At 31.2% G+C, this 17,292-nt stretch overlaps 3 protein-coding genes across 3 annotated transcripts; 2 read left to right on the top strand and 1 right to left on the bottom strand.

Annotated features, from left to right (window-relative positions):
- Positions 1–3,256: 3,256 nt before the first annotated feature.
- On the bottom strand, positions 3,257–13,607 carry nac (GDP-fucose transporter nac). The gene is made up of 6 exons (XM_074173128.1): positions 13,362–13,607; positions 13,007–13,205; positions 12,380–12,605; positions 9,917–10,209; positions 6,049–6,259; positions 3,257–3,507 (listed from the first exon to the last, which is right to left on the bottom strand). The coding sequence occupies exons 1-5, from the start codon at positions 13,427–13,429 to the stop codon at positions 6,050–6,052; spliced, it is 996 nt and encodes a 331-aa protein (XP_074029229.1). The 5' UTR covers positions 13,430–13,607; the 3' UTR covers positions 3,257–3,507; position 6,049.
- Positions 13,608–14,355: 748 nt separating this feature from the next.
- On the top strand, positions 14,356–14,903 carry EMC6 (ER membrane protein complex subunit 6). Its single transcript, XM_074173142.1, has 2 exons — positions 14,356–14,603; positions 14,658–14,903. Exons 1-2 carry the CDS (start codon positions 14,483–14,485, stop codon positions 14,867–14,869), a joined length of 333 nt encoding a protein of 110 aa, XP_074029243.1. The 5' UTR covers positions 14,356–14,482; the 3' UTR covers positions 14,870–14,903.
- Positions 14,904–14,931: 28 nt separating this feature from the next.
- On the top strand, positions 14,932–16,714 carry TBC1d7 (TBC1 domain family member 7). The gene is made up of 4 exons (XM_023155723.2): positions 14,932–15,121; positions 15,815–16,274; positions 16,331–16,460; positions 16,513–16,714. The coding sequence occupies exons 1-4, from the start codon at positions 14,932–14,934 to the stop codon at positions 16,609–16,611; spliced, it is 879 nt and encodes a 292-aa protein (XP_023011491.2). The 3' UTR covers positions 16,612–16,714.
- Positions 16,715–17,292: the final 578 nt, after the last annotated feature.

Genomic DNA, 17,292 nt, shown 5'->3' with positions numbered 1-17,292 from the left:
AAATGCCATACGTTGCAAGGGAGCCAAGCCTATGACCGTTTTAAAAAACACAAGCTCCGCGAGACCGAACCAACCAGCGACATACGTCCCGATTTGTAATTTCATTTGCGGAAATTATAGTGTTAGAGGAGGCTAGCCTCCAGTAGGTCTCCGTTAGTGTACGACTGTGTTTGTTTTTTATTTCATTATTCGGACGGGCTGCCCTGACGGACCGGGACTGAAAAATATTTCGGTAAATCGTTTGAGTGTTTCTTGATAATATTTGTTATTTGTGTATAAAACAGGCAGTATTGTATTATAGCAGTGCTTTTTGGCAATATTTTCAATGTGTTTTTAAAGTGTTTTCTTTCAATTTCAAGGTGTTTTCAGGTTTTCACTTTTCGGTAAGTTTTTTTTTTTCATTTATTATGGATAAGTTGGACAAAATTAAAAAATCTGACGATATAGTCGATTGGTTGCTGACAAATAATTTTAAGTCTTTATCTTATGATGATAAATTTTACATTATTAAAACTCTGGGAAGGCATCAACCAAATTTGATTTCAATTAAAGCGTCAGATAATCGACAAAATCGAGAATTTAATATTAGTTGGCACGATTAATGCGATTGGTTAACCGGCTTCATTAAACAACAAAAACTTTTTTGTTTGCCCTGTGTTTTATTTTCCGTACAAACCGAATACCAAACGTGGTCTAAAATAGGATACTCCGATTTAAAAAATTTACCTCGTTCTACAGAAAGACATTTTAAATCTAAGTAGCATATATTTTCGTCATTTAAATTAAAATTGTTTAACAAACAAAATATAGCAACAGTTTTAGATACAGCTCAAAAAGAGGCCATCATTTCTTTTAATAATCAGGTTAGGGAAAATCGGTCCAATTTAAAAAGACTTATCAATATTACGATTTATTTGGGTTCCCAGGAATTAGCTTTTCGCGGACACGTTGAAACCGAAGATTCGATTAATCGCGGCAATTACAAAGAACTTCAATTGTTATGGGGCAAATATGATTCACACTTTGGCACTTTTTTGAACGGTAGCGTTTTTTCGGACACCTCAAAAACCATCCAAAATGAGCTTATTAACAGTGTGGTATATATTATTGAGGAAAATAAAGGCAGGAAGATTGAAAGTGTTTCTTTTTTTGCATGGGAAATTGATGAAACTACCGATATTACCTGTACATCACAACTCTCAATCGTGTTTAGATATGTCAAAGATGGTAATGTGGTAGAACGTTTTATGGGTTTTCATGGTGCAAATCAAAGCTAGATTTGAAGATTTACTAAAATTAAACTACTTTGATTTGTTGTTGTTTGAAAAATTTTCGTCCTACACCAAAGATTTTCCCCAAAAACTCAAATGTTTCAAAATTGCAAGTCTCCTTCAGATTTATTAAATTTTAAGTTTAAAAATGAAAAATTAAAAATGATTTACATTAAATAAGTCAAAGACAACCCTTTTTCCTTGTTTTTTAATGGTCAGTTTTATACGTATAATTTCCGGAAATACATAATTTTACTTTACATTTATGCAAATATTACGTATTTTGCTTTAAATAGGTGCGGTACCCCAAAAAAAACTCGAGTCAAACCTATGATATAGCCCAGTTGCTTTCCTACCAATTATTTCGAAAATCATGGAAAAAGCTGTCAATCAACATATTCTTGAATATTTGGAGTGCTTTTAAGCGATCATCAATATGGATTCAGGATATTAGGCGACCTTTTTATATTTGTCACACTTTTTGTAACAATGCAATGAAGAAACAAGTAGAGTGGTTGATATTTGCAAGACCTTTGATTATATCTGGCATGGAGATTTACTAAGTGAACATCGATGCTAGAGCTTGTCGGACCATCAACGATGATGTTCCTCGGGGATCCATATGATCTCCATCGATCTAGTGGTAAATACCACAAATCCTGTATGCAACTCACTTTGGGTACCTGTACATCAGCTCATCTTTGGCGACACCATATTTTGATGTAGATCTGGAAAAACGCGGCTTGGTGTAACAAAAACAAAATAGCAGTCAATGCTAAAAACCACAGGCACCTAAGAGGGTGAATCTTCCAGAACCTGACATCTAATGTTAGGGCACACAAGTCTGAATTATTTGTTAGATGTTAAAGTGTAATGAAAAACGATTTTATTTTTTGAATCGAAGGGGTTATATTTTTAGGAGTGATTAATTTTTAGGAAAAAAAGTTGGCTTTCTACTACTCCATCTTGATACAAAAAAAGAATGAGGGAATCTTCCAAAGAAAGGAAGGAAGTAATCAATTTGAAAATAAGTACCTAACTCTCTACATGGATGCAAAGAAGTAACTTTCAGACACAAACTGAAAAAAAGTCCTCCTGAAACAGCTACTTTCATATAAACATTGAATTACACGAAAGAAAAAAATTCTTTCGAAACAAATACTTCTATATGAACACTGAATTATACAGAAGATAGTTTTCTCTACTCAGTTTGTATTTCAAACATTCGTTGTGGAATAAAAATCAGACATCATTCACATGAGTTCTACTTTAAATGAATGGTAACAAATTGCACTTACATGGAACACTGTCATCCTTACTGGTATACATCGATGTTTCACCTTAAGACACTTGCCCCAAGGCTCTTCAGTACCGAATTGGATATTTATATTTATTTATATATGTGTATTTTCTATAATGTTATCCAATTTGGTACTGAAGAGCCTTGGGGCACGCCCAGGTACTCATTGGTGGGTCAAACTTACAACACGAGGTACTGTAACTGAGAAAACATATTCTTAGTTGCATTGTAGGATGTTGCTCAAAGACAAAACAGGTGTATACCTACGTTGAAAACCATTGCAGTTAAAAGAGGTATTGACAAGAACAAGACATGTATGGGTTAACCTGAATCCCAAGAAGGATTTGATGTAATCCCAAAGGATGAAATAGATTACTCAGTTAAGATTGGCGTAGTAAGGAAATGGGATGAACACAAGTTCCGAAGGAAAGTGAATGAAAAGCTTTTGGGTTTTGGAATTACTGCATCAACAAGCCTGGGAGCTCTCCTTGATAATAATTATTTTTCATATAAATTTTCTCATAAATTACAGACTTGTTTATATAAAAGTATTGGGTCTCCAAAATAGATGTGAAAAAATTCAATGATTGACAACTTGTAACTTCCCTCCTTCATTTTTAGGAAATCAGTTGAAAAAACACCGGATCCTACTTATGGAGTTTGTAATCAGGTTAATATTGAACAATTAAAACTATAAAATTGGTTTGTATTTAAAATTCTTTCAAAAATAACATTTACAATCAGTAGTAAGTCACTCTTCTTTAATGACGTGAACCAGATATAATGAACTGTTTGACTAGATTATCCTCTTGAAAAATCCTTTGAGGTTCAATTGTCCAACACTAGATTAACCTATCAACATATGTATTGTTTGGACACCAAAAGATTCTTCTTACAAAAATGCACAGGAATGTTGAACCAAACTGATGTGTTATTCTGAAAAAATGAAATGCGAAATGAGTTTCACAATTGATAGTTTGCCATAAAGTGACATAAACAAAAAACTTTATTAGAAAGACTTATCCACGGTGAGGAAATTCTTTGAAGGGTGGGAAAATCTCCTGTATATGATTCTTCCAATGCTGAACACGATATTGTTAAAATTTGATGCACTATGCAGTAAACTACACAATATATGTGAAAGAGGAAATCACAACTTTTTAAACAAATGAGAAAGTACCGGGGGTGCCACAGGGATCCGTTCTGAAACCGCTTCACATCTAATCCCTGAAATGAAATTATAGGTGGGCATAAACCACTATTAGCTATGGCTAGCAATACCAGAGGTTTTCCAGATCCTTTGTCGGTCTACAATAGTACCACAAAACAAAGCATAAGTACCTGGCTCTTTATATTATATTAATACTCTTTATTAGCAAATAATGCTCTTCATAGTACAGTCAGTCACTTATATATATATATATATATATATATATATATATATATATATATATATATATATATATATATATGTATATATATATATATATATATATATATATATATGTATATATATATATATATATATATATATATATATATATATATGTATATATATATATATATATATATATATATATATATATATATATATATATATAAAATTAGAGACAAGTCACATTTTAAAAACACGAAACTAAAAAACAATACGAATTATTGATGACATAAATGCAATCAGACCAGAACTATATGTTCTCTGTTGATATAAAAATTTCCTATTCTATTTCTAGTGGAGTGTGTATGAATACTACTTGTGTAGGTCAACTGATCACTCAGATAATTTGGCAACATATTGTGTTTAATTTCAAATATAAATATTAGCATATATAGTGTTATCCTTTGTTTAGCAGACATAAGAGACAGTGTTTCCAACATGTATTCCACAGATGTGCGTTTATTACAACTTAATATTGCCTTCATGGATCTGTTTTGAAGCTTCTGTAATCTGTTTAGATTTTTATTGATGACAAAATAGAGTAATGTACTGCAATTGTCAAAGTGGGGTGCTATTATTGATTTATAAATTGTTAATTTTGCATATTCACTTATTTTATTTTTCAATCTATATAAAAGATGAATTTTCGTGGCTATTTTCTTCTGAATATAACTACAGTGTGCATTAAAGTTCAATTCTTGATCTAATACCACTCCCAGATATTTAAAAGTTGTCAACGAAAAATGAATTAAAATATCCTGCTACTTTTGCTTCATTTGTTACAAGAACACTATCAAATTGTATACCTTTGAACTCTTGTTTACTATTTCCCTTTACTAAACCTTTCAGTGCTTTCCACATAGTCCTACTGTTTCCTTTATTTTCGTCAATCTTTGATTCATAATACTTGTTAGTTTCAATTCGTATCTTTTTGGTTACGAGATTATGACTTATTTTATATTTATCCCAATCACATTGTAGTGTGGTTTCCTTTGCTTTCTTATGAAGAAAATCGCGTTTTTTAAATCTGCCATGATTTCGTCTCTAAACCACACTTTCAATTTGAAATTATGCTTCCTTTTGAATGGTGCGTGTATGTCCAAGCATCTAATAATATTATTGATGAATGAATTTGATATTTCATTAATGTCAGTAATATCATTATTCCATAACGTATTCTTTAGGGACAGTTGGAGTTTAATTTCATCAAAGTATTTATAATCTCTCCTACTTATAATAGTGGAAGTTGATTTAGTATGAAAGACATTACCTAAGGATATTAAAATATTAGAATGATCTGAAACACTTTGGAGATGAGATACTTTAAATTTCAACAACTTGTTATTTGTTATGAAATAATCGATTAATAGGGATGAATCCTTGGTGATTCTGGTATAATCATCAACTAATTGGTACAGTCCCATGAATTTAATCAGTTCTTTGATTTTTCGGGTGTAAGTGTTCTCTGTGCCCTTAAGATTTAGATTGAAATCGCCCACTATAATAATATCACAATTACAACTTACTACATCTTCTAGTGTTTCTTCCAAGAATGCTAAAAAATCTACATGTGATGCTCCTGGAGAATGGTACACGACACACATTATGTATACAGTATTATTTACAACAACCCTGATAGCCACAAACCAAACATTCATGAAAATAATATCTTTCAAAATTAGTTCAAATTTCAATCCACTTTTGATATATATGGCAACTCCTACCGTATGTCTGCTGGATGAATTACAAAGAACTAGCTCATATCCATATGACACAAAAGAAAATGTTGCCTTGGGCAAACTGAATCATTTTGAATAGACATCATAACCTGTTACAATTTTTTTCCTTTTTGGTCTGAAAACATAACAAGTGAGTTTGTGTTTACTGACATAAAGCTACTTCCAGAAGAATGAGAGACAAGGACAAATAAATTCAACAAAATCCACAAATTAAGGGCAAATGACTAATGTCCCCCAAACATGCTATATACTCAACAACTCTGAGTGTAATTAGTGATTAAATTATGTATTCGTTATACTAACCTTAAACTTTATGGTATATTGGATTGTTTCTGTGCCTTCTTTCCATGTCGATTTGTTTGATCCAAGTGTAACAAGCACTGCCAAACAAGACGATAAAATTTGAGCACCACCAAACCAAAGATTTGGTTTCTTGGAACCAATATGTCGCTAGAACCGTTTGGGCACAGGCTTTAGCTGTTCCGGAAATGTTGTGCGTTAAAGCAGAAGTATACTGAAATAAAAATGTTCATAATAATTTGAATTGAAGGGGTTATATTTTTAGGAGTGATTAATTTTTGGGAAAAAACGTTTTTGGCTTTCTACTACTCCATTTTGATACAAAAAAGAAGATGAGGGAATCTTCCAAAGAAAGGAAGGAAGTAATCAATTTGAAAATAAGTAACTCTATACATGGATGTGTAGATCATGCAAAGAAGTAACTTTCCCAAAAGTTCATAATAATGTATTGAACATTTTATATTTTTGTTTGTTCAAAACGAAAAGCTAACCCATAATCCATCAATTCCGTCAGCACTCAAACTCAAAGGATTTTTCCGAATTCTTGGGGTTCTTGGTGAATACTCTTCGTGAGCAAAACAAGAGCAAAATCAATTGAATGATTCCGTACAGTCCATCTCGTCTTGTGTTTGTAAATCTTTTGATGGAAAAATCCTCACTTGTTTACTTTGTAGTAAATGTTCGAGAGGTAGCGAAAACTTATGTGAATTTCTGGAGCTTCATCTAGATTTTCCTAATATGACTAATAACCAGTCCGTGCAAAGCTTATTGTTAAATCATCTGAAAATAGAATTTTTAACAGGTGATGATCGACTGTATTGCGAAACATACGCCAAACTAACTGACTGTTATAAGGAAACAAGTATAGCTGAGGCACCAGCCAATCTAATAATAACACTGATGATCTTCAAACAAGACTCAACCTCTGACGGAAGCAAGAAACTCTTTGGAAGGTTCGAAATAGATGAACATTTCAATCTAGCAGACCACTATTATAATATTCATGAAGTCATTGTTCACTGTGGTTCTGGCGTTGAATTTGGTCATTATTACGTCTTGGTCAAAGACGAACCGTACTGGCTTAAGTTTGACGATAGTTGTGTCACGAAGTGTTCTGGCGATACATTGAATCTATTGGAGCCTCTGGAGACACCCTACATTTTGTTTTATAAGAGAGAGGACATTGGTAGATGAAGATCTTTAGATGATGTGGTGCTGTGGGTTTTCCTGCAGCTGAAAAAGCAAATGCGCCACTGGAATCAATGAAGTCGCCCCGTTGTTGTTTTTATTTTTATCATTGTTTTAATAAAACTACTACTTGGTAGTATGTTTTGAAAATGTTGCCGAAATTTAATAAATATTCCATAGAACATCAGCCAACAGGAAGTCTTGATTGCAGCATGTAAACTAAAAAATGAGTTTACTTCTGGTCCTGATAAGATACCATCCTTTTTGATAAAAGATCACATTGGCTTCTTCAGTTAGTTAGTTAGTTAAAAATAAGACTTTTCCTGAATTATGGAAGATGTCACGAGTTTGTCCCATTCACAAGTCTGGAGATCCATCTGACATTCGGAATTATCGTCCAATTTAAATCCTATCAAACTTTGCTAAACTTCTTGAAATTATTCCTCAGTTCGTAATATCATATCTCTGCAACAATATGAATTTATGTCTAACATCCACCATAACATATTTAATCATTCTCTATTTCATTCAGTCCTTAGGTATGGTATAATCAATTGGAATAATGCATCAAAGGTACATCTTAATAGAATATTTGTCATTCAAAAATCTGCAGTAAGAAGCATAATCTCTGCCAATTATGATGGAAAGTGTCGACCAATATTTGTAAAACTTAAAATAATGACCCTATATTCAGTTATTGTCTATGAAAATCTGCTTCTTGTTCAACAAAACTTGTTGAATGAAGTTGCTCACAAGGATATACACCAACATGATACAAGAAATAAATCAAACCTTGTTCCTACAGCTAATAGGTTGAAAAGAACAGATAATATAGGAATTAAGCTATACAATGCCTTACCTGCCGAATTTTGTAACTTGCCACTTAGAAGATTCAAAAACTTATTGAAGAAAATATTAACCAAACATCCTTTATATGAAATTGATCAATTTTTCGAAGTTATCCAAGAAGAAAGAGACACTTTTGTGGTCACCTCCCGAACTTTTACTCAACTTTGAATATATATATATATATATATATATATATATATATATATATATATATATATATATATATATATATATATATATATATATATATATATATATATATATATATATATAATACGTTAGCTATGTGTTTATAATTTGTAAAAGCTCATGGCTTTACATTTTAGTCAAGTCTTATAAGATTGGAATTTTATCTTGTTAACTTGTATTTTTTTTGTAAATCTAATTTATCTACAAGCATTTTTTTTAAACTATATTGACAAATCTTACCCTCTCAAACCTGTTTAAGAAATTGTATTGACATGTCTAAAAACTGTGTTTCTTGAGACTAATAAATATTATTATTATTAATTATATTGACTCAAAGTGTTAGTGATGTCTTAGGTAATCAGGGCCAAGCTGATGTGATATACACTGATTTTGCTTTTGCTTTTGATTGACTTGATCACATGATCCTTCTACAAAACTCCACCAATTTAGTTTCCATAATTCAGCAGTATTTTTCATTAAATCCTACCTACTTCAACTCAAACAGTTTGTATAATATAACGGCTATGATTCTTTTTATTACAATCCTTCATCTGGAGTACCTCAGGGATCAAATCTCGGAACACTTCCATTCTTAGTATTTATTAATGACCTCATTAACTATGTCGATTGTAATAAGTTATTTTTTGCAGATGATTTAAAAATATATTTACATGTCAAAACTATCGAAGATTGTAATACATTGCAACGACAGTTAGAAAATGTAGCGGCTTGGTGTGAAGTTAACAAACTATATTTTAATGCATCCGAATGTAAAGTAGTGTCTCATAGTGTGAAAATGTCAGTCATTGAGTACAATTATTGATTAGATACCATTTCACTGTCATGTAGTAACTCAATCAAAGATCTTGATGAATATTTTCATCAAAATTTGTCTTTTTCCAACCACATTAGATCGGAAGTAAGTGAAACATTTAGAGCTTATGACTTTATAGTTCGCAATTGTAGATTTTTTTCAAATATATCTGCTCTAATTACTCTTTATGTAGCTTACGTGAGGTCAAAATTAGAATATGGCTCCGTTTCTTTGCTCTCAATTCTACAATTGCTATAATGTATTAATTGAAAGAATTCAACGTCGTTTCCTAAAGTTTATTTACTTCAAATCCTATGGTATCTATTCTGATAGAGGTATTCCATATGTATTTCTTGCAATAACATTCAATATTGAAAGTCTTGAGTTACGCAGAAAACTTCCTGAAATAGTTTTTTTTTTATATAAATAACTGCACAGCAATGTGGATGCTTTGGAGTTGTTATCTCTTATAAATTTATGTGTGTCTCACTTCAGACCTAGAAGTACAAAAACTTTTTACTGCCGACTGGCCAGAACCAATTTGTATCTCAAGTCACCTATCTTTACGGTTTATGATAATTTTAATTCAATTTCAAATTATCATTATCATTTTTTACCATAGTCTGCGCTGGTCAGGCCCTATTCCCCGAAGCCCCAATACATTCAGGAGGGCGCGCCAGCATTATCAACCAATGACCACTCCCCACACCATAGGGTGAGTGATCATTGGGTCCGAGAATCATGTACCCTTAGTAAGTGCAGTGAACCAAAAATCTGCATCAGTAAGGCCTTATTAGTATTATTATTTTCTCTTATATTTCATCTCTTTACCTTGATCTGCATGGTTGTGAAAAATCCTATTGTGAAACCGCATACACCCCCTATGGTGATGATGCACCAAAAATAGGTTTTGAGAAGATCACTGTAGTTATACAGTTCCGTCAATTCCCCATTGATTGCCATTAATGGTGTCAGGATTATTGTGGCGTAAACATTGTTAACGTACGATAGGGCCCATATTTCTCCATTAACTTTAGGCAGTGCCTTTTTAGTGAATATCGAATAAAGCGATAACGAGAGGGATCCTAAAATTCCAAATACGAAACCAGCCACCGATAAACTTCCTGAAACATTGAAACAAGTTTTATTTACAAGTTATATCTATTCGATGATTGAACATTTCTTCTCTTTAAATATGAATGAATTGGAAATCCATTAGTATTACTTTTTTTCAGAAATGTTGTTTTTTTCAATGTCATGTGTTTTTGTATCTCCATTACTCAATAAATATTAAATCTACTGTGTCGTGATATACAGGGTGTTAATTAAGTATGTACCATAAATTTAACAGACGATTCTTTATGTCATTTTAAGATGTAATGTTCATATAAATATAGGTCCGCAGATCCTTCGTTCTCAAGATACAGGGTGTTGAAATAAGTCCAGTGGCGTCTCGAGCGGGATTTGAACGAATATTTTTACTTAAAAATGTATGTCACCAACTTTTGTGCAATTTTGATTATTTCATTAGATTAAGCAATTAGAAATACAACTTTTTCATCTCCTGATTTTTTTTCTCATATCTTGATTAGTTTTTAAGAAAAAAAAGTCGACCTAATTGCATGTCCCTGGACCTCACAAGGAATAATATGGAGAATTAAATGTTTCTTTTAGAAATTATTATTTTTACAATTTTTCATTACTAATTATGTAACAATAGCAACAAATATTAAATAACATTAATATCTAGACTAACGAATTGCACTAAATTAAGTGTTGGAAATGGCTTTCTTCGGCTTCAATACAACCGCTGCATCATTAAATTTCCCACTAAAATGGCGAAACGAAAAAAGGAAAGCGGAGATAAGTAAAAGTACTCGAATGACCCATAAATAGTCATCTTTCAGTCATCACCCGAAGACTTTTGTGGGTACTAACAATCGAAACGTTGTGAAGTAACTTGGCTTGAAATCTCTTAACTTTCAGGTTTTTTTGCTCAATATAATTGTTATTTTCAGCTACTCATTCTTAATTCCTCTTTTTTTTATTACTTCTTTCAGGGATTTCAAATCATTTTATATAATATCAGAAAGTGGAAGTTCAAACTGATGAAATTCATCATGAAACAATGTCAATCACCTTCTAACAAAAGTAGTTCATCATATTGGAGTAGACCTTTATGAAACAAGGAGTTCATAGTTTTCCTATAGCCGGTATCAGTTATATGGAGATTAGTATTTCTACTAGTGTGGTATTCATGTAGTTGATTGTTGATTATGATAAATTGATTGAAGTAAGAAGAAAGTTGTCATTTCAATATTTTGTAAATGAATATCGTTGAATCCTAACTTCAAAAGTAACCAATCAAGTACAGAAAGGTGTTGTTAGGTGTTATTTTTTTACACTTCAGGATTATATGTATTGCTTGAATTTTCAACTGGTCCCAGGACACACCAGTATTTATATTTTTCAAACAGAAAATAATACCACTAAGTACCATAGTAAAATAATTTGTGTAAAAGTATATTTATATCAATGGTTTCAAAAGTATGTGTGAAGTCCAAGAACACAGCCAGTGAGATTTTTCAGTTTGTTAAACCTAGTTACGTGATTCACTATACAATAGATTCTTCTGGAGTGTTCAATACCAATACCAATGAAATATTAATTTTGCTTGAAGCTATTCTAAAGTGAAATATTACTATAGAAATGTAGGCTATACCTAAATGAGAGCTTCAGTCATTTACATTTTCTTGACTTTCTGTCAATGGATTGTACCACTTGGAAACATTTTTCTGACTCAGAGTACAATCACTGTATGCCACTGTCAACATTTCAAGTATTTTTGAGCACATAATTTCATTTTTAACAAGAAATTTCATTCAAATTCTCTTATCCATTCACCTTATCTCAGTATAAAATGTTCTATATGTGATTTGTAATATTTTTTCATTAGACAACCTCTCAAAAAAATGTAAAATGTGTCTGGCATTTTTTCAAATATCAAATGGTACTTGGTTTGCTGTATTTTGCTTGATTAGGTAATTATTGACTTATTTTTCATTGGTATGTGCTCAATCTCAAATCAAGGCTTTTTACAATGCCTATATTTTATAATCTTTATTATTTCTAAACTTCATTAATGAGAATTATATATCTAATTATAGCAATAAAGGTAAACAAATATAATAAACATTTACAGCACAACTGAATAATTTCCCAAGAAAATTCTTATTTCAAGGACTAATGTAAATTAGAAATTTTCCTGTGATAATAAGAAATTATGTATGGTACCTGCTAAATTCTCTTGATCAACTCCCATCCAAAATCCAAAAATAATTATTGCACAACAAACAACACATCGTTTCGAAGTTTTCTCTCCTAATATCAGATAAGTGAAAACTACATTGAAAATGGTTGTCAATGATCTGCCAATGTAGTAATATGTCACAGAGGCATATTTCAAACATAAGTTATTGGTAGCGATCATTGAGGTAAATATTATTGACAATGGAAGAATCTGAAATAAAACAATTTTTAGCTACATGAGTGCTACAAACGTAGGCATTTAGATATATTGTGCAACCAAAAAGTTTGTGGGCCTTACAAATTATCATTTGTCTAGCATAAAATAGTGAAAGAAATATTTATAGAAGAAAGGTTGGTTAAATAACTGGATAATTTTTTTTTAATTATTGGACCACTGAACTAGTTAACGGAATATTTATGATTGAAACATTGAAACACAAATGGATTTATTAAACATAGTCAAAGAAAGAAGAAAGCAATTAATTCCAAAATAAACTTTTTACAGAGATATGTATTCAAAATTATTCTAGTGTGGATTCGAGAAAATTTCAATTCCAATTATACTAACTGAAATAAATAAATCAATGAATAACAAAAAGTTAAACTACTCACCCCTTTAATGGTGTACCAATCCCAAACATCGACATCAGGAAATCTGAACTTTCCAGGATATTTTCTGCTCAATTTTTTTTTCAAAACACAAATGAGAGCAGTGATCAAAGTCTGACTGAGTGCGATGAACATGGGTGCATCTAAGTTGATATTACTCAATAAAGTCTTATTGACAAACACTGTTGAAATGGATACAACCCTAAAAAATGTGCCAATAACTTTATTCTAACCTTATCATCAGGAGAATTAGGATGCATTCACTTGCTTATATTTTATATTAGTATTAATTATTATTATTAATTATTAGTATTAATGTATTTTTGGATAACGGAAGGTTAAAAGATTGTGTACTTACCAATAACCACTAACAACAAAAAATATAGTTATATACTTTGATAATAAACTTGTTTCTTCAACCGGCATTTTGGTTTTTCTTTTTTATTCAACTCAAAAATTAAATCACATATTTTTTGCGGCAATCAGCTATGTTATCACTTAGATATTATACCGTGGCACTTTATTTATTTATTATACATTTCATATTTCATTCTTCAACTTTAAGGTTAGGTAAATGTCACTGTCACATCTCACATCAGCAAATTTGTCAGATGGCCCCAACAGCTGCTGTCATAAATTGAATAAAAAATCAATAATATGAAAGCTTCTTTTCATGACAGTTATTTTCTCATTTGATGTAAATTTTCGAGATTTTGCAGCCAAAATCACATTTAACTTTCAATGAAAAGAGTAAAATGAATTGTATATAGTACACTCTAAAGCGTCTTTGTGAAATTTACACAAAAAAGGAAAGTATTGCCAAATAAATGGTTGTTAAAAATTTTTTTTCAAGATTTAGTGAAATTAAGAAATATCAAATGAAGAAAATAATGGGTTTCAGATTCTTTTTGAAACGAAATACTTCTATAAATTTGACTTATTGAAATTTGAAAAAAAAGTTAAAAACTTTCGTAATATTGGGAATTTCATCGTCTAGAAATGACATCTACCGGACGTATTGGAATTGAGTCAGATGGTAAAACAAAAATAAAGACCTGTCAGCTGTTTTCAAATATTGTTATAGTTTCTTGTGCTTCCCATGAGTGAAAGTAATTCATTTTATCCATTCATTAGTTTCTCATGTCTATAATACACACACTATAAGAAATTACTCTTGCGAATTAACCACTGAATATCTCAAAACATAAAAAAACATTCAGTTATTCCGATCAGCCGTTGAGTATCGCCATCATCGGTAGAAATTCTTCCCTATCGAGATCGGAGTCCGTTTAAAAACCAAAAAGGAAACAGTTTTCTAAATTGAGGTTATGATTTTGACAGATGAAATCGTGACATCATCATAATCATACATAAACTGAAGAGGGGAGAAGGGATGGATAGAGGAAAGTGATATTTAATAATTACAAAGTCATTTTTAAATAGTTCAAATTTCAATTATTAGGTCACAGCTAAACAATTATGACAAATAAAATTAAATCTGAACCGTCTATTGCCTATAGCGAATCAGCTATTCGAAATAATTTATCAATAGTAGAATATTGCAGAACTTCTGTAGCTGCTGTATCTGGTTGCACTGCTGGTAAATATCATTATCCTTTTTATTCATTCTGAAATAACTACAATAATTTTTCAGGTGTTTTGGGTCTTACCAGTCTCTATGGAGCACTGTTCTTTATTTTTGCAGTGACAAGTTTTTGGTTCATGTTACTATGCAAAGCTGGTATTGATACTTGGAGGAAGTTTTTCATTTCTAGAAAGTCCTTACTTTTGAACGGAATATTCGGTCACTTCTTCACTTATATTTTATGCTGGACATTCATTTATGGGATGGTTCATGTGTATTAGAATCAGGGCATTTAATAAACCATAAGTAATTTTAGGTTAGTTTTTTTATAATAGAAATAAAAATGGCTACAGATGAAAGGAATTTCCGATCTGCTTATTATGAAAAAGTCGGATTCAGAAGTGTTGAGGAGAAAAAGTCCCTTGAAATTCTACTGAAAGAAAAACCTCTAGACCGTGGCAAGCTGAAACAGTTCTGTTTGAGGTTCTCTTTACCGGCCACATATAGAAGCTTGGTGTGGAAATTACTTTTAGGTAGGACTGAACTAATCTTCAATTTAGAATATAAAAGGATTCATGTTCTAGTCTCAGTTGTAAGTTTTAAGCCATGAGAATTCAAGTTTTTCGTTTATTACTACTGAAAACTCAACTCGTACAGAGTAAGTAAATATATATACCATAATATCTACTTTCCTGCATGAATGACCATCGTAAATTATCCACCTGATAGCGATTTCTCTTCACCTAAGACTGGGTGCATGAATCCACTGTAATAGGTTATAATAGTCATTAATAATCAATTTCAAAGCTAACAGATAGATCAATATTTTATCACCACTCACGTACCATTGGTATATTTGTAACAAGTCGAATTGTTACTAAAGTAAATTAAAATTCATGACTTTTATCTTATAAAATACCAAATAAGAACTTGAATTACACAAAAATGCACATAACAAACACATTAAAATTATTTCCTATGTGTATGCTGTTATGTGCCTACTGCAGACACAAAATCTCATCAATTAGTAATAATAAATCAGCAGTGAAGGGCAAAATTTGAATGGTAATACAATACTTTTAGTAGATCTTTTTTATATTCAGTACAAATCCTACAGAAATCATTCATTTTGTATGTTTCTTAGATGGCAAAAAAATCATTTATATAACTTCATAATTCTTCGTAATTTGGGTTCAACTCACAATTTTTCAATATTTTTATTACAGGTGTTGTTCCTGTTCATATAGACTGTCACACTTTTATAATGGATCAAAGAAAACAAGAATATCAAGATTTGTACAGAGCTCTAAATGTAATGAGAATCATTGACGCAAACACGCCAAAGCCGCAAATATTTTTTGCTATGTGGATGTTACAAGCAGGAAATTTCTCCCTCGACAAGAATTTAGTTAGTGAAAAGGGTTTCATCCCTATAGCGCAATCATTCATGCAATTTGTGGATGATGATAGCGACGTTTACTGGCTATCAAAAAACTTTTACGATAATGTTTGCAAATTTGAATCTGAAATACCCAAACTCATAGAGAGATCTTATAGTTTATTAGAGAAGGAAGATTCGACTTATTACAAACATCTGCTGAAAGAGGGTATTTTAGACAATTTACCCCTGGCAAAGTGGTTTGACTGTTGTTTTGCTGGTATTTTGAATGATAACGCCCTAGCAAAGTAAGATTGAATATTATAATCATTAAACACGTTTAGTTCATTTTTGTTATCCACAGAATTTGGGACAAATTATGCGGAGGATCTTACAAAATACTGGTGTATGTGGTTGTAACGTTACTGATCAATATGAAACTTCGAATTTTAAAGTGCAACAATTTTGCTGGTGTTTTACAGTATATCAAAAATGTATGTATTACTTTGGAATTAGAAAAAATGAAATAATATGTTCCAATTTCAGATTCCAGAAGAAACTGCAGATATTATCGTAAATAAATCCATTGAAATGTGGCAACAACATGGAAGTCTGTTAACCATTTATGATAAACCAAAACCATAAATCGCATTCCTAAAAATAAGTTACATTTTCAATTCATATTGTGGCATATTTCATTCTTGATGATGTTTATTAAAATAATAAGAAAAATACAAGCTAAAAATTTGCTGTTTTTTTTTCTCGTTCTCTTTTGTACTTTGTTGTTTTCTATAAACATTATCAAAGTGTCTGTTACCCAATAAGTTGTTATGTTTTTAAATGGAAAATGAGATATTCTCAACAAAGATGTGTGAATCCATGCTCAGAAGTTTCTTCGGAAACAAAATGGAAAAAAGTCCATCTGAAACAACTACTATCAGACATATAGACATTGAATTACATAGAAATCTCTAATTCCTATTGAGCTTGTACTCCAGATATTCATCATGGAATTGAATAGACATATATTCACAAGGAAAATGTAATACATGAGAGAATTTCTTTTCAATTTTATTTGATGTGCTACATGTAATGATGGGACTATTATTAGAAAAGATACAACTTAGTGCCCCTTTGGCATTGTCTTTGTTTTTTCTTTATTGATGAATTCTTCATAACTTTTCCTTTCATTTGATGTTCTGCACGTTGAGATCCAACTATCATTAATGAAGATGTGGCTTAGTGCCCGTCTGGCATGTAGCGTCAGCTTCGTTTTTTCTGTGTCGATGCATTTCTTTTCATTTGATTTTACTTACATGGAAAACT

Source organism: Leptinotarsa decemlineata, unplaced genomic scaffold (assembly GCF_025532065.1).
Source record: "Leptinotarsa decemlineata unplaced genomic scaffold, Ldec_3_MD MMD2_P_RNA_scaffold_12, whole genome shotgun sequence".
Classification (NCBI taxonomy): Eukaryota; Metazoa; Arthropoda; class Insecta; order Coleoptera; family Chrysomelidae; genus Leptinotarsa; species Leptinotarsa decemlineata.
Note: the sequence above shows the minus strand (reverse complement) of the source record. Positions and strands in the feature narration are given on the sequence as shown.